This window comes from Leptopilina heterotoma, unplaced genomic scaffold (genome assembly GCF_015476425.1).
Source record: "Leptopilina heterotoma isolate Lh14 unplaced genomic scaffold, ASM1547642v1 Lhet_64, whole genome shotgun sequence".
NCBI classification, from domain to species: Eukaryota; Metazoa; Arthropoda; class Insecta; order Hymenoptera; family Figitidae; genus Leptopilina; species Leptopilina heterotoma.
Window position 1 is genome coordinate 512,904 of NW_025111150.1, and position 18,876 is coordinate 531,779.

At 22.2% G+C, this 18,876-nt stretch overlaps 3 protein-coding genes across 3 annotated transcripts in view; 2 read left to right on the forward strand and 1 right to left on the reverse strand.

The window, feature by feature from the left end:
• LOC122509911 overlaps window positions 1-18,876 on the reverse strand; it is a 195,987-nt gene that overhangs the window by 102,893 nt on the left and 74,218 nt on the right. The gene's annotated exons all lie outside the window — the stretch shown is intronic.
• Window positions 2,025-6,980, forward strand: LOC122509912 (helix-loop-helix protein 1). The gene is made up of 4 exons (XM_043624236.1): window positions 2,025-2,331; window positions 4,342-4,413; window positions 6,193-6,327; window positions 6,678-6,980. The coding sequence occupies exons 2-4, from the start codon at window positions 4,349-4,351 to the stop codon at window positions 6,829-6,831; spliced, it is 354 nt and encodes a 117-aa protein (XP_043480171.1). The 5' UTR covers window positions 2,025-2,331; window positions 4,342-4,348; the 3' UTR covers window positions 6,832-6,980.
• On the forward strand, window positions 12,099-15,820 carry LOC122509926. Its single transcript, XM_043624256.1, has 5 exons — window positions 12,099-12,437; window positions 14,785-15,041; window positions 15,192-15,380; window positions 15,456-15,644; window positions 15,802-15,820. Exons 1-5 carry the CDS (start codon window positions 12,099-12,101, stop codon window positions 15,818-15,820), a joined length of 993 nt encoding a protein of 330 aa, XP_043480191.1.

An 18,876-nucleotide genomic window follows, 5' to 3' on the forward strand; every position in this document is an offset into this window, starting at 1 on the left:
CTTTTTTCAAGGAATTCAATTATAATTGTATGAAAAATAAAATTGAAACGCTGTGATGAGTTTTATGAGAATTTTCAAATTCATTCGTTTACAATTCAAATTTTCAAAATTTCAATTATTCGGAAATTCTGCAAATAAATATATATTGAAAAATAAAAACTTGAAATAATTTTAATAAAAATCCTATTAAATTTTTAAAAAGAATTAATTTTACAGAAGTTTTTGTCAGAAATATGAAAAATTAAGAATTTCAATGATTTTAGTTTGAAACTTTTTAAAAATTTAATTATTTCTAAAAATCCACGTTATAATGCTTTTAATATTTAATTATAATTGAAAATTTTAACTGAAATTCATTTTTAAGACCATTTTTATTAGTAAATTCTACGAGAATTCAATTATTTAAATACAAAATAAATAATTTATGAATGTCATGTTTCTTGAAATTATATTCTCATAAAAAATGTTATCAACAAATTTTTTAAATCATTAAATTCTTTGGACGAATTTTAATAAAATTTTTAAGAATAATTACATTTTTTGAGGAATTTGATTAAAATTGAATTAAAAATAATTGAAATTCTGGAATGAGTTTTATTATTTATGAAAATAATTGAATTCCTAAAAGAATTTTATTAGTTATAAAAATAATTGAATCCCTGTAAAAATGTTATTATTTATGAAAATAATTGAATTATTGCGAAGAAATTTATAAAAAAATTTGTAAATAATTGAATTCCTTTAAAAATTTTTATTATTTATGAAAATAATTGAATGTTTGCATTTTGAAGAATTTTATTCAAATTTTTTTTAATAATGGAATTCTTTTGGAAAATTTTATTAAAATAGTAGATATTGAAAATCATTGAATTTTAGAGAACTTTTGAAAATAATTGAAATTTTGACAAGAATTTGATTAAAATTTTGTAAAATAATTGAATATCAGAGAAGAATTTTAATATTTATAAAGAGAATTGAAATTTTGACGAGAATTTTTTTAAATATTTGAACACAATTGAATTTAGTAACTATGTCACTAAATTAGTTAGTAAGTTAGTAACTAAGTTAGTAACTAACTTACTAACTTACTATTCTCCCTGAAGAGGCTAAATTCGTTGAATTTTTCCAAATCGTTGACTTTTGTGTTTTATTTCAAGTAAAATTTCATTTATAGTTAAAAATAACACCAAAATAGATTATTTTAATCCTTTCTGGTGTTAATTTAATCATAGAGAGATTAAACTGTTGCAGATTATTTTAATAAAATTTTCTATCCTTTTAGGATGTTGTTCAGTAATAACTATAACTCAGGTAAATACCGGATGTCAGAAAATTATTAGAATGAGAAAAAATAAATTTTAACGTCCTGTTTCCCTAATTTTGATTGTCTGATAGCGTACGGGTGGAGGTGCTACTACTTAAAAGTTCCAATAAAATTTTCTATTCTTCAGGATGTTGTTCAGTAACATCCTAGCTACAACTCAGGTGACTTCCAACTGACAGAAAAATATAAGAATTAAAGAAAATAAATTTAAACGTCCATTTCCTCAAATTTTGATTATCTGATAGCGTACTGTTGGACCTGCTACTACTTAAAAGTTGCAATAAAATTTTCTATCCCTCAGGATGTTGTTCAGCAACACCCTACCAACAATTCAGGTGATTTTAAAGCAATTAAAAATTATTAGAATTAGAGAAAATAAATATAAATCTTTTTTTTCTCAAATTTTGATTGTTCTAGCATATCTATTGGAATGATTATTCTACCTATAATTATTATTATTATTAAAAAACGATTTGGAATAAACAAAATCTCAGAAAATTGTCAATACCAAAACGTACATGAATTATCCCGATGTAATGGCGACAAGGGTGGAAGGCGGACTAAAAATTGGTCCATGAACTACTATTGGATGGTACAAGGGATGCTGCGAATCATGGGCGTGGTTATTCAAGATGAAACCAACCCCTTTATAGCTCGTCTCTCAGAAACCTAATATCAGTTTGATCAGATCTTTATCAAGCGTAGTTTCAAAAAAACAAGAGGAAATTTTTTTTTAATCGTACATTTCTTCCTTTTTATTAAATATCAATCATTTAGTTGTTACAAAAGTGGAAACTGTGATAATAAATCTGTCTCAATCATAATATGATCGTGACGATAAATTATTACCTAAGCAATTATCAAACCTGATAATTGGAATTTAATTAATCTTTTATTCATACAGCAATATGTGGACAATTAACAAAAGTGATTTGGAAAGTGTTTATTGTGACCTGATATTTTATTAAAAGGAAAAAAGTATTTTTCTCTCAAACTACAATTTTTCGGTAAGAACAAATAATTTTTTTTAACATTAATTGTTGTAGAAATAATTATCAGAATTAAATAATTTATATCATAGATTTTAAAAAAGAGTTTATTCTTTTCAAAGAATTATATTTTTCACTCAAATAAATTTTAACTTTTACTAAAAATTTTTGCTTACTGAAATTTTCAGGCTTTTCTTCAATTAATTAATAAACAAAAGATGAAACGAGTAAATACTCATTTCATCTTTTGTTTATTTATTAATTTTCCGAATAATCTTTTCTCTCTGTTTTATTTTAAATAATTATTTGTACTTTCAACAAATTTTTTTTGAAACTATTTTTATTTTTCAATATTATAAAAAAATCAATTTTAATTTTCCGAACAATTTTTTCTGAATAATTTTCTTTTTAAATATTTGTCGAAATGCAATTTCAATGTAATAAAATTATCACTTAATGTGATTGAAAATATATTTCAAATACGAAACAGTTCTAAATCCTATAATAAAAGGCGAAAAAAAGAAAATAATAACCGCCAAAAGAAAAGGGTTACTAATTCGATAATGAGTTCGGCAAATATTTAACCACAATACGTGCCTTCTCAGAGGAATACTTCCCTTCCTTATACGTAAGACCCGGTTTTCTGAAATATTCCCCAAGGAGTCTTAAATTTATTTTCATCGATTTAAAAAAAATCCGAGAAATAACATTTCACAACCAATGTGTTCTATTATTCAAATAATGTGATTACATTTTGGGTAACTCACGTACTTGTCAATATTATCAATTATTAACTAGCAGTCAGTCGAAAAGTCCCTTCAGATTTGTAAAAGTGGACAATTTATATAGAACCGAGGTCTTCTCGATTTAAATAATTTACAATAGCAACTTCCTCTGAGTCTGTTCAAGTTTTACGAGAGCACGATAGTCTTACTTGAAAAATCGATTTCGAAAAACTCGGGTTTAGTTGTTGAATTTTAATGAGACAAAGAGACGAAAGCAAAGTTTCGACAAATATTGTTTAGAGTAAAAAATAAAAGTGATAATTACAATCATTTTCTACATTCAGTGATACTTTTACTATTTCCTATTTTTACTACTACTTTAAACTAATAATATTTTGAAAAGTCTAATCAACAAAATTCATTTATTTCTATTTCAAATTTTATTTACAATAATTTTGCGTCACTATAAAAAAAAAATTAATTACAAAGTTCCCAAATGAAAAATTAACAATAATTATTTCGTTGAAAAATTCTGTAAAAATTTTAAGTTTTTCATTTTTATTAAAATCAGTAATTAATGAAAATAATTTTAATTAAAATCATTTTTTTAGTTGAACGTTCACAAAATTAGTGGATCATCAAAACTTTGATTTTATTTTTCTCCTGATTTCCAGAAATAATTTTGACTTTCTTCCTAAGTCTATAGAATATTTTTCTTCATTTTAAAAATTATTAGATACATCAAAAAAATTTTCTACTAAATTTATTTCTGAATATATTTGATTAAAAAATTATTCGAAACATCAATAAATAATTTTTTTCCTAAATAAATATTTAATTATTACAATTTTTCCACAAGAATTAGGATTTTCAAATGTTTAAAATTAAAAAACTTTTGAAAAGCAATTATTTATACAAAATGTACAATCTTAACTTTTACAAAATTCATGTTCGAAAAGTTTTTAGCGTTCAAATGAGCGATTTTTTAAAATATAATTATTTTTATAAATTTTATTTTCATATTATTTTCATAAATTTATCACTGAAATAAAAATGAAAGACATGAATTTGAAAGTTAAATAAATTATTTTTTAATACGTGACGAAATGATATTGTAAGGTTTGAAATTGAAAAAAAATAAAATTTATTTCATTCATTTGAATGTTCAGTTAGAGACAATGAAATTCAATTAATTTTTTATTTTTAAATTCAATAAATAAATTCAATTTTATAATCTGTTATTTATGTAATTAATTAATTAATGAAAATTAATTATTATTATTAATTTCCTTTTTTTAATTAGTAAAATAATGGAGAGAGAGGTTCTACTCCCACTATCAGCTTGTTGCAATGTAGGCCATCAATCACGTCGAAGGTGTGTATTTTTAATAATAGTCTAAAAATAAAAATTTTTTGCTTCAAATAATGGATTACTTGACAAAAGCAATTTTTTTTACATTTCAACAGCTCTTTATAGATTTTATTATATATTTTTTTATTTTATAATAAATTAAAATTTTTTATTATTAGTTACTTAAAATAAATGTCTATTAATTTTAAAAAAATTTACTGTTTTTTTTATTAATTATTATTTTATTGAGAAAATAAATCATTGCAAATTTTTTACCTTTTAAAAAAAATTAAAGCTTTGTAACAAAAATTGTAATTGACAAATAGAAATCATGTAATTTTTTTTTTCATTTCTTTTCATTAAGAAAATGAAGTTTCATTAAAAATTGTTGTTTATCATATCGAAATTAGACAATTTTTTTTAATTTTACACAAAATTAGAATATTTTTAAAATATAACAATTAAGAATCAGAAAATATACCCATTTTGCATGTTTTCTGTTTATTAATCACAATTATGTTCATAAAATTTGTATCCGGGCAAGAAGTCCAAACCAAAAAATCCACAGTAAATGAAATCCAAAATAGTAAAAAAAAAAAAAATAATTTCACTTTGGACTTATTTTTTGGATTTTTTGTTCTGGTCAAAAAGTGCAAAGAAATTAAAAATCCAATGAAAAAAATTTAGATGTAAAAATTTAAATGGTTGTCTGAAATGAAATTGTCCTTTTTTTAAACTTAACATTTTTAATTTCTGAAAATAATTAAATTTATCGAGTAATTTATGAATGGGAATTATATTGAAAAAAATAATTGAATTTTTGTAAAGAATTTTATCAAAATTGTTGAGAAAATAATTGTAGTTCTTGGAATAATTGTTTTAAAAATTTTATAGAATAATTGAAATTTTTCTAGAAATTTTTTTATTTGTGAAAATAATTGGATTTTTGTTAAAAAATTTTTTATCTATGAAAATAATTGAATTTTTCTGAAGAATTTTATTATTTATGTAAATAATTAAAATCCTGAGATTTTAAAATTAACGTTTTAAATTCTGATTTTATAGCGTAAAAAGTAAAAACGGGACTTTTTAACATGTTTAATTATTTTTTTTTGGACGTTTTTATTTATTTTGGATTTTTTAACTTCTGACATTTTTATTTTGGTTTTTTTATACTTTGGACTTTTTTTCTTGGATTTTTCGGATTGGATTTCTTGTCATGTAATCCATAAAATTATAAGTTTGTTTTATAAAATGAAGAAAAATATTTGCATAATTACTATTTTTTAATCACAAATTTTGTACAAAATTCTGATCTTTTTGTTAAAACAAAGAAAAAAATTTATTATTAAAACTTTCTTTGTAACAATTTTATTATTTTTTCTTTATTACTATATATGAAAAATAATATTCAAGAATTAATTTATTGACAACTTTGAAAATTATTAGTTGATTAGAAATTTTGATTATAAGTTTTTAAATTCTATCATTTTTAAAATTGTTTATTTTTTTATAAAACTGCAAATAAAAAATTGAATTGTTGCTAGTTTATAATAAAGAGAATAATGTTGGACAATTCCGAATGTATTTGATTTTATTTTCTTAATATTATTAAACTAATCGGACGTTAAAGATTTGATTATTAAAAAACGTTTATTTAAAAATAGAATAATTAAATAAAATTAAATAAAAATAATTATATTAATTTTGTAATATTATATCTGTTAAGTAATCTATATAATAAAATTCTTATTTTATCAATTATGAGTCTAGATTATTTGGTTGAAATAATTTTTTTCACAGAGACAGAGAAAATTCTTTTGGAAACGGTCATAATTCAGTGAATGGTATAAGCAACAGTTCAGGGAATTTATCGCGAGAAGAAAGAAGACGTCGTCGGAGAGCTACTCAAAAATATAGAACAGCACATGCAACAAGGTAAATAATTCGAAATTACATGGAGAAAAAAATTTTTCTAATCCAAAAATAAGTAGTCAACCAATAAATATATTTGAATTAAAAAAATTTTATATGTAAATTAAACCAAGTAATTTTTACTGAATCAATTTATTGATTAAAAAACTTATTACGTATTGCATCAAAATTTATTATGTTTAATTCAAAAATAATTTTTGGTTGACTGTATAACAAAGATAATTATTTTTCATTCAAATATATTGTTTTCTCAGTGTAATCCTAAGAGTTAGAATTTTTAATTTTCGAAAATCTTTTCAACAAATAGAAAAAGATAGAATTTTCTAATTGTAAATAATTGAATTTGAAAATAGAGAACGAGTAAGAGTAGAGGCGTTTAATCTTGCATTCGCCGAACTCCGCAAACTGTTACCGACTTTGCCGCCGGACAAGAAGCTCTCAAAAATTGAAATACTCCGACTGGCAATTTGCTACATTGCCTATTTGAATCACGTCCTAGAGTCATAACTGTACGCGAATGAGAATTCGAATAAATATCATTATTTTCTCATTGTTAATAGGGGAAAAAATTATTTTCAAAAATAACTTCGGAAGTGAAATGTGTTTATAAATTTATCATTATATAAAAGTATAGTTTTATGTTTAAATACCTTAAAAAGTGCAATATTAATACTTCAACATTATATCATAAATTTAACAAGATGTAATTTTAATCATATATATGTTGTATTTAATTTTGTAAATAAATCGAAATTTTCAAGTCATACTCTATATTTTTCATGCTCGATACGCTTTTTCATTCTCGAATTCTGATTAAGAAATATGATTTTATTTTTTGTTACGCAAAAATTTTATTTTAATATTAATTTTCAAGTTGGGTAATTTTTTTTAAATTAGAAAACATTCCAGTTGGCTCTAAGTCAAATATTTTTTTCTGAGTGGGTTACAAAAAGGCAAAAGAATTTCTATAATAATTTGATTTTAGAAGTTTTAGTGAATGTGCATTATTTATTATAATCAGTAAAGTAAAATAGAAAAAAAAAGAAATAATCAATTTTCGTTACAATTAACGGTGTAATTTTGGAAGAAGTGCCGAGACCCGTTTATCGCATATGCCTGAAGAGGCTCTTATAGAAGCATTTGGACACGTGTTAGAGTCCTGCACTAACAGGGTGCGGTCCTTCGGGATCACTCGCTTGGGACTAAGTGAAAAAGAATAGGATTACTGGAAGCCAACTTCACGGATCGACGCCCCATACAATCAATTCCCTGGAGCACCACGTGATCACTATTCCCTATCTAATTACTTCGATATCGGCTCTTCGTTTCAACTTGAGAACAAGACATTACCTATACTATTTACTATTTCAGAATCTTCTTCTCTAAAATTTAGTTTCACTGAAAAATTCTTTTTTTTCAAATTTCCTTGTAACGCGAAAGAAATAATTCTTTACCATCTACTTCACAAAAAAAATTTTACCATCGATTTCACAAAAAAAAAATTTTACCATTTTCAATATTTTTAATTTTTTAATTTTCCGATAAGATATTTTAAAATTTTTCTTTTCAGTAGTAAAAATTAATTTCAAGCAGGTGTCTTAATTAATAATTATTTTCTACTCCTGAAATTTGAATTAGTAAAAATTTTTACTAATATCAGTGACTGACTTTACGCTTTTAATTTAGTAAATTTTACTAATAAATTAGTAGGAATTACTATTTATCAGTCAAATTTACTAATTCTACAAACAAACAGTTAGTCACTGACTGACTTTAAAATTAATAAATATTTTTACTACTTCAAATTTAGAAATTATAATTTTTAGGTCAGTAGCGGAAGTCCGTTTATAGTCAGTCATCTAATTTTTATGAATGACTGTCAAGAAGTTTCAGTCAGAGAGAACTTGGTGAATTTTCAGGAATTTAAAATAAATAAGTGGAAAAAGTCCACTTTAGTCAGACATAACTTTAAATAAAATATAATTAACTGTTTGTCAGTAGTAAAGTCCATTTTAAGTCTGACATAATTTTTCTTCAAATGTCTAACTAGAAATGGCAGTAAGTTTTAGTGAAAACATAGCCTTGCGAGCTCTTTTAGTTTAGAAGTAAGTAGAAAAGGTCAATTTTGGTCAGACATAAATTTAAATAAATGTTTTGTAATTTTTCAGTAGTAAAAGTCAGTTAATAGTCAGACGTATATTTTTGTAAATACCCGACTAGAAATGTAAGTAACTTCGGAATAAGTAGAAAAGGTCAATTTCAGTCAGACACCACTTAATAGAGCTTTTTAAAATTGTTTGTCAGTATAGTAAAAGTCAGTTTACAGTCGGACATAATTTTTTTTCCATGTGCCACTCTAAAAATATTAGAAATTTTCAATGAAAGCAAACACTTCTGAAATTCTTGCAGTTTAGAAATAAGTGGAAGAAAAAATTTTTAGTCAGACACAGCAGAACAAAAAATTGATAAATTTTTGTCAGTATAGTAAAAGTCAGTTTACATTTACAGTCGGACATATTTTTTTAAATGCCGAGCAAGGATTTATTGGTAAATTATTATATATACTAAAATTTAAAATATTCTAAATGTAATTTAGAAATAAGTAGACGAAATTAATTTTAGTCAGGCGAAACGTAATAAAATGTCTGTGTAATTTTTTGTCAGTAGTAAAACACAATTTATAGTCCAACGAAATTTTTATGAATATATATCAAGCACTTTCAGTCAGACTGCTTTTATGAATTTTTTTCTAAATTTAGAATAAGTAGAAGAAGTCAAAATTTAATCAAACACCTGTATTTTTTCTTTAAGTAGTAAACGTCATTTTTAGTCAGACAATTTATAAAAGTATTTTTCTCAGTCAGTTTCAGTCAAACCCACCTTTCCCGAACTTATGTAATTTAGAAATAAGTAGAAAAGGTCAATTTTAGTCAGACATAACTTTGAATAAAATTTTTGTAATTTTTTCAGTAGTAGAAGTCAGTTAATAGTCGGACACAATTGTATTTTTCTAATGAGACACAATAAAAATTCGTTTTAGTAAGTAGCTTCTATAGTTTCAGCGAAAAAAACTTCTAAATTTCACCACTAATTTAGAAATAAGTAGAAGAAGTCAATTTTAGTCAGACAGAGTTTAATAAAAATCTGCATTTTTTCTCAGTAGTAAAGTCTATTTTTAGTCCGACTTAATTTTTAAACGACTTGAGACTATCGATTTTTTTAAATTCTTTACCTTTTAATTAAAAAATAAGTAGAAAAACTCAGCTTTAGTCAGACAAAATACTCCTTTAACTTGAAATTTCTCTAAAATTTATAAAAAAAACTTTTTTTTAAATTTAGAAAAAAAAACTTTTTTAAAAATTTTTTAGAAATAAATTTTTCTAATCAAGAGGGGAAAATCTAACAAAAGCGCTATATTAGAAAATTGCTAGTCATTTTAAAAGTAAACTTATTATAAAAAGACTTAAATTAAATTGTTTTGCTCGTTATAAGAATAACGAATAAATAAAAATAAATTTGTGATTAAAAAAGTAAATAAATTTTCGTAAAGTGAATAAATTTTTAAATTCAGAAATAATAGGTTACAAAATGTGCACACATCACTTACAGAGTCGTGAGAGTGTCAGATTTCTATTTATTTTTCTAATCCTAACTGTGACAACATGATCTTTATGTATGGAATATTTGTGAGGGGTGCCATACAAGTGCCCTGTCTGTCCTGCGTACGTTCTGTCATAAATCTACACTACATCCCTTAAGTGTTACTTACATAAATAAATGTGTTTTACCAAATACAATCCCCCCTAACTATCCCCTCGACAAATTAACTATGTAAATGATTTCAATTTTTCGAGAGGTAAAAAAATAAATAATTATATTAATAATTAGCGCAAATTCAGGTAATTGAGGAACAATGAAATAGAATTTACTAATAAGATTCGTTTTTTAAAACAAAAAAAATTCAGAAACGATTTTTATGAATATTTTTTATTTTCTTTTTTATTATTTTTTTATTATTTTATTTCGGAAAGAATTTTACCAAAAATTAGGTTTAGAATAAATTTTTTATTAAAATGAATTTATCATAAGAAGAATTTATGAATTTATCATGTTTGCTCTCTAAATGTAAATCAGTTAAAATTTGAACTATTTTGAATCAGTTACCAATAAGACATTTTACTTTTTAATATTTTAATCCAACGAAATTTACTAATACATCAGTAGAAAAAGTTTTTTTAATATGCAAATCAGTAAATTAGTTAAAATTTCAAAAAAAAAAATTTTTATAGACAAATTAGTAAATTCGTTAAAATTTACAAAAAAAAATTTTTATAGACGAAATCTGACGAATCAGTAAATCAGTTGGAATTTACTGATTTATCAGTAGAAAAAAATTGTTATAGCCTAATCGTTAAATTTTATTTTGACTCAAAAGTAAAAAGTCTAAACTTTACAGTTTAGAAATAAGTAGAAAAAGTCAATTTTGGTCAGACATGAATTTAGATAAATGTTTTGTAATTTTTCAGTAGTAAAAATCAGTTCTAGTCAGACATAGTTTTTTAAATACCAGGCTAGAAATGTAAATAACTTCGGAATTCTTATAGTTTTGGAATAAGTAGAAAAAGTCTATTTCAGTCAGACATCAATGAAACTTTTTAGAATTTTTCATCAGTAGTAAAAGTTAGTTTACAGTCGGACAAAATTTTGATCAATTGCCTCTCTAAAAATATTGGAAATTTCAAATCAAAACAAAGACACAGAAATTTGTGTGGTTTACTAATAAGTAGAAAAAATCAATTTTCGTCAGACAGCAAAAATAAATTATCTATAAAATTTGTTGTCAGTAGTGGAACTCAGTTTACAGTCAGACAAAATTTAATTTCTCTTTTAACTTAGAAATAAGTAGAAAAAGTTTATAGTAGTCAAGCACAACTTTATTAATTTTATATAATATTTTGTCAGTAGTAAAAGTCAGTTTATAGTCAAACATAATTTTTCATAAAATTGCATGTCTAGAAATAAAAGGAATTTTCAATTAAAAATTTTTTCATTTAAAATCCTTTTTTCATATTTCTTCAATTTCAATCATTCGAATAAAATAATAACAGTTTTTAAAGTTCAAAAATATTTACTCTACATTTTTAATTTATTATTTAGAGTTTATTTTTGTAAATATTTTTAAACAAAAAAAATATCTCCTTCATTTAAAAGTTTAAAATTTTTGCAATTTTATTTCTATTAGATTTCATTCAATTTCAATTTCAAAACTATTGTTTTAAAAAAATTGTTATAAAAAATACTCACTACAATTTAATTATATTCGGAAAATTAAATATTTTCTATGTAATGATAGCTATTTAGAAAATTACTGACCAATTAACAATTCAGTGTGTAATGACAACAGTTATTAAAATTAACTATCATAAAATATTTCGTCCCTATTAAAAAATTTTCTCATCGTCTCTAAAACGATAATAATCAATTAAGTATAAAGAGCGTAATTTAATTTAAAAAACAAACAGTTTTATTAAACATAAATTGTTGTGTTACTAAATGCATCATAAAGAAGAAAAATAACTAAACTACTTTCCAAATGAAATTTTTCATGTATATATAACCATTATAGGAGCAGCATTGATGTGAAATAAAGATAGCATTAGTGAAATATCCAACACATTGACAGAACACGCTCGCGCATAATTTTTCCTTTAAATTTCCCAGCGCTATTTCATTTTTTAAAGCAATAGAAAGAGAGAAAGAGAGAGGCATAAAAAATGTCCCCAAGATACAAAAAGAGGGAAGAATATTTTCTATTTCACTGTATTAAGTGGAAGCCAAAATCTTTGTATCAATCTGTTTTGCCGATTTCTATAATAAATTGGATAACGGGATTTAATATATTGGAATATCCTTCGGGAAAACCTCGACCAATAATTACTATTGTTTACGCTTTGTGCTGTGCTGCATTTTATTGGTCCTTTAAATTCATAAATAGTTGTCGAGTGGATTTCAGTATTCTTACCACGTTTGCCAACAGTATATACACGTACATTTACTATATGAATACGACTATTGCTGCAGTTTGTATTTTAACCAATTGGTTTTTTTACAAGGTACGTTTTATATATAAGAAAATAATTCAAGTAAATTTATTTAAATATCTTTCTTTAAATAAACAACTATTTACACCCAGAAAAAAAATATATTTGACTCAGAGCCATAACTATAGAAATTTCAATTACTCGTAAATTCTTCAATTAAATAAATATTAGAAAATAAAAATTTAAAATAATATAAAAATAATTGAATTAAACTCTTTCAAAAGAATTAATTTCAAAATTCAATTATTTCTAAAAATTCACGCCATATTGCTATTTTAATATTCATTAATTATCTAAAATTTAAACTAAAATTCATTTTTAAATCATTTTTTTTTTAAATTCTACGAGTATTCAATTATTTAAAGACAAAAATAAAGAATTTATTCAATTCTTAAATGTTTCTTAAAATTCAATTCCCATCAGAGAATTTTATCAAAAAATTTTTAAACAATAATTGAAATTCTGCGATAAGTTTTATTATTTGTGAAAATAATTGAATCCCTAAGAAGAACTTTATTATTTTGAAACAATATTTAATTTTTGCGAAGAAAATTATTATTCTTGAAAATAATTGAATTTCTCCAAAAAATTGTAACTTTTTCCAAAATTAATTTTTTTTCGTGTTTTTTAATTTAAAATTCTTCTACAAATACATTATTTTTAATAATTTTTGAAAAAGTTCTTTGAGAATTTTTAAATTTATTTGTTTACAACTCAATTTTAGAAAATTTCAATTATTCGTAAATTCTTCAATAAAATTTATATTAGAAAATAAAAATTTGAAATAATTTCAAAAAAAATTGAATTGAACTTTTTAAAAAAAATTAATTCCACAGAATTGTTAGTTATAAATATAAAAAATTTTAACTAAAATCCACTTTTAAATCAATTTTTATTTATTAGAAAATTCTACTAGAATTCAATTATTTAAATAAAAAAAACAATTTATTTAAAAATTGCATGTTTCTGGAAATTAAATTTTCATAAATAGTAATATTATCAATAAATTTGATAAAGCAAAAATAAATTTAAAAACTTTATAATTATAATTTTAAATTTTAAATAAAATAAATTTTTTAATAATTGAATACTTTGGACAAATTTTAATAAAATTTTTAAGAATAATAATTAGATTTTTCAAGGAATTTGATTAAAATTGTATTATAAAAATAATTAAAATTCTGCAATGAGTTTTATTATTTATGAAAATATAATTGAATTACTGCGAAGAAATTTTTAAAAAATTTGTAAATAATTGAATTCCTGTGAAATTTTTATTACTTTATGAAAATAATTAATTGTTTGTCACGAATTTTATTAAAATTTTTGAAAATAATTGAATTTTAAAAAAATTTTTATTAAAATAGTAGATATTAAAAATCATTGAATTTTAGAAAAGATTTTTATTCAAATTCCTTAAAATAATTGATTTCATGTGAAGAATTTTGTTGTTTATCAAGATAATTGAATTCTTTTGCATAATTACTTGAAAATTTTTTTCAAATTTTTATAAAAAAGTTTTTAAAAAAGTATTTATAAAATATTTGAATTATTGCAACGAATTTTTTTATTTTTCTGAATAATTGAATGTTCATTAAAATTGAAATGTTTCGTCAAGTTTTAATAAAATTTTTAAGAAGAATTGAATTTTTCGAGGAATTTTGTAAAAATTGCATTAAAAATATTTGAAATTCTGCAATGAAAATAATTGAATTCCTATAAATGAAATTTTATTATTTATGAAAATAATCTACTTTTTTCGTAGAATTGTATCAAAAAATTTTTTCAATAATATTAAATCTTTTGATAAATTTTATGAAAATAGTGACTATTGAAAATTATTCAATTGCGAAAAACTTTTGGAAATAATTGAAATTTAGCAAAGAATTTTATTAAAATTTTTAAAAATAATTGAATTTCGGAATATAATTTTATTATTTCTAAAAACAATTGAAATTTTGACGAGAATTTTAAAAAAATGTTGAACATAATTGAATTTCTGCGAAGTATTATATTACTTTTGAAAATAATTGAATTACTGCAATCATTTGTAATTTCTCTAAAATTCACCAAATTATATCGTACAATTTACGAACTTTTCGTTCTTTTTCAATCAAATTACGGACCTTGCGGACCTTTTTTAACAAAAAGTAAAAAACTTTTACGGACTTTTATAGAATTCACGCGGACCTATTTCTAGCTCTGTATTTATTATATATTATTATTCCTTAATAAAACAAAATAAATAAAGAACACTTTATTTAAATAATACTTTTAAAATTTAACACTTAAAATTATTAATAAAAAATTATTAAATATTATAAAGTTATTAATTAAAACATTGTTTCACATTCCTTAGACGCTTAGAAGAACTTCCAAAAGACTGGAATTAGTTGATATGGCCATGGAAAATATTGGTTTTTCAAAACATTATCAGGAACTGTTTATAATTTGTTTTTTAGAAGTAATGGCATGGATTGCTACTATTTCAATTCTTTTAACAAATGCCATACAAATATTAATGAGAACAAAAGAGTGGTTGAGTACATTATATCTTTTTCACGCTCCACTTCATTGCAATTCAATTGTTGACTTTACATTCGCCTCAATGATCAAGTATGTGAAAAAATTAATTTTTTAACACGTGACAAATTACAATAACAGAATTTTAATTCAATAAAGAAATAAATAAATTTTCGTTGATTTAAAGTAACGTTCAAAATTTTGAAAAATATATTTTTTGTCTCTTTCTATAAATTATTATAGATGCATGGGAGTAAGATTCAGAAACATAAATTCAATTTTGCAAAAAATCTTAATAAAATATAAAAATCCAAGACCAATTAGCAAATTTTATCCAAAATGGAGAAGAGCAAAAATATTCGTCAAGCCAAAAGAGATTAATTTAAATATAAACGACATTCAACAGCAAACAAAAGTTTTATCAATAATTAGGTGAACAAAATAACAACTAATAAATAATCGTAAATAATAATAATAATTAATAATAATTGTAAAATTATATTTAAGACATCTTCATTTAGAAATAACAAAATTATCATCGAAAATAATGGAAATTTATCAAATTCAAATTACAATGGAAATGGTTGCGCATTTGTCAAATTTAACAGCAATGTTGTACAATATGTTCAGTATTACTTATTATTCTAAAATTCCTTTGCAATTTAAAATACGATCGTTCATTTCTGTCTCATTATGGTGTGCTATATATGGCTACAGAATTATTAATATCAATTCAACTTGTGCAAAGGTTAATAATGAGGTAAAATTTTAAATAATTTATTATATACTTATAAGACAATATTTGAGAACAATTTTTAATATTTAATTAAAATGTAATTTCTTTTTAATGCAGTCATATAAAACCAGTGTAATTTTGTGTGAACTGAAAAATTCAAATATCGACAGAGAATTCAATGAAGAGGTAACAAAAGATATTAATTAATCTAATTAATATTAATTAATATATTATTAAGTTAATTCATTACTCATTAATTATTTAATCATTATTTATTATTTTAATTAATTGCTCATTAACAAATTTTTATTTTTTGAATTGCTATTAAAAAATTTTTTGAAAAAATACTGTTAACAAATTTTTTTAATCACAAATTTGAATAGAAATAGAAAATTTTTCCATCAAATCGTTTATTTTAAACGTTAAATAGAAAATTTTTAAAAAAATTTAATTTTAATATTTTTAATTTTAAAACAATAATAATTCTAGATTGAACAATTTTCTCTGCAACTATTTCAACATCCATTGGTTTTCTCTCCGTGTGGATTAATTACTTTGAATTATTCATTTGTCAAAAGTGTAAGTATTTTATAATCAATTATTTATTATTTTAAAAAAATAACATTTTTTATTGAATTTCAAAAATTTTCAAATTTTTTCCAGTTTATAGGAACAGTGATAACCTATCTCGTTATACTAATACAAATGAGTCCAGAAATGAGCAAACATAAATAACAAACTTATTAATTAAACTATTCTTTTTGATTTTCTTCATTATTATAATTATTATTTAACATAGTAGGGGAACATAGTCTAGGTCGGCCACCTTTTTGACTTTTGTTTATAACTTTTTTTTAAAAATGAATTTGGACAATTGAAGTATATGGTTGGAAAGTCCTGTTTAATAGGAACATTTTTTCTGTACAAAGTAAATTGACAGGTTTAAAAATGAAAAAGTTATAAAGATTTAAAAAAAAAAAAATTTGTAGTCCAGGTTAGCCATTACAGTCAAGGTCGGCCATGTTTAAAATTCAAAGGGCATTAATCTTTAAAAAATAAAATAACATGTTTGGAGTTACGGAAAATTGATTCTTTATTGTTTACAGTTTGTAACTTAATGAAATAACAAAATAATAACAATAAACAATATAAAAAAATAAATATAAATAAAAAAAAGTTTTGCACTAAAATATTAATAAAATTAAATAAAAATATTAATAAGATGATCAATTATATTATGAGTTATACAGAATTGCAGTTTTTGCAAATGAAGTAGCTCGTCCTCAACTTTGCGCATTTTAAACACATAGTGGCCGACCTTGACAGTAAGTAACATTACCGAATTGTTGTAAACAAAAAGAAATACGTTTCGGGATTCGATTTTTTACTTTGTTTTCCTTTCAACCATGAGTCCCACAAATTTTCTGCATACTTGCCTTGACGATTCAATTTGTTTTTTATCTTTTATTAATGGTTTTTCACATTATGCACAAAACTTTTTTTGAGCTTTTTTTGTACCGACGTCACAGAAAACACAATTTTCGATTTTCCGAAAATGTAATTGAACAAAAAGTTAGGTTTCACTAAGACAAGCTTCGACAAAAATGCGCGTAGGTGGCGCTAGTGAACTTGACAAAAAAACGCGAGTGGCCTACCTAGACAGTAGGCCAACCTTGACTACATTCCCCTATTATTATATTTTATTAAACTGTATTTCATATATTTTTCTATACTAATTAATTAATTAATTAATTAATTAATTAATTCAATTATTATCAAAATTTTTTTTAAATTTCTCGTCACAATTTAAAATATTTTCACAATAAAATTAATCCTGGAAATTTAATTATTTTCACAAGTTCTGATAAACTTCTTTGCAAATTCAATTATCAATTATCTTCAATTATCTTCAAAAGTAATAAAAATGCTTCGCAGAAATTCAATTATTTTCAAAATTTTTTTTTAATTCTCGTCAAAATTTCAATTATTTTTATAAATATCAAAATTCTTCTCCGAAATTCAATTATTTTAGAAAATTTAAATAAAATTCTTATCAAAATTTCAATTATCTTTATAAATAATAAAATTCATCCTAGAAATTCAATTATTTTTAAAAATAATAAAATTCTTTGCAGAAATTCAATTATTTTCAAAATTTTTTTTAAATTTCTCGTCACAATTTTAATTATTTTTATAAATAATAAAATTAAATCCTGGAAATTTAATTATTTTCAAAAGTTCTGATAAACTTCTTTGCAAAATTCAATTATCTTCAAAAGTAATAAAAATTCTTCAAAGAAATTCAATTATTTTCAAATTTTTTGTTTTAAACTCTCGTCAAAATTTCAATTATTTTTATAAATATCAAAAATTCTTCTTTCAAAGAGATTTTAATTTGCATGTTTTAAAAATCTTAATTTCTATGGAAAAATAATCATAATTAAATATGTATTTAAAAAATAAATTATTCATGTTTTCGAAAAATTTGAAAGAAATTTTGTAAATAAATGTAACAGTAGAACATTTTTTTGACTAAAATTTTTTCCTTTATTTTCTAAAAATTTTAAAAGTTTCAATTTCATTCTCAATTAAAATTTCTAATTGACAAATAGAATTTATAAACACTTTTTTTCATTTATTTAAAAAAAAAACTTTAAATATGTTATTAAAGCAATTGTAATTAATAAATAGAAATGAAGCATATTATTTTCTTATGAAAATTGAGAATTTCCTACAAAAATATTAAGAAACGGGAATATGTTATGTTTTTTTTTCTCAAAGAGAAGAATTATTTTGTGAACAATATTGTTTAAAAAAAAAGATTTCTGCTATTTAAAATTTTAGTCGAAAAGTAATTAAAAAATGTGCGAAAAAAAGTCGATTAGTCGCATTTTACTAAAAAAAAAACTTGAAAAAGTCGATTTGTCGCATTTTTTCACGAAAAAGTCGAAAAAAGTCAGATTTCTTTAGAAAAGTCAAAAAAAGTCGATAAAGTCGCACAATCCGAGCTCTGAATTAATTATTTAATTGAAGATTAGACTGAAAAAAAAAATTTACTTGATTCAACATTCAAATAACCGATTAATTGACTATTTATCAATTAAATATTTAATTGAATCAAATAATATTTATTGGAGTCAATTAAATGGTATTTAAACCAATAATTTCAGTATTTAAAGCAAATATCTACCA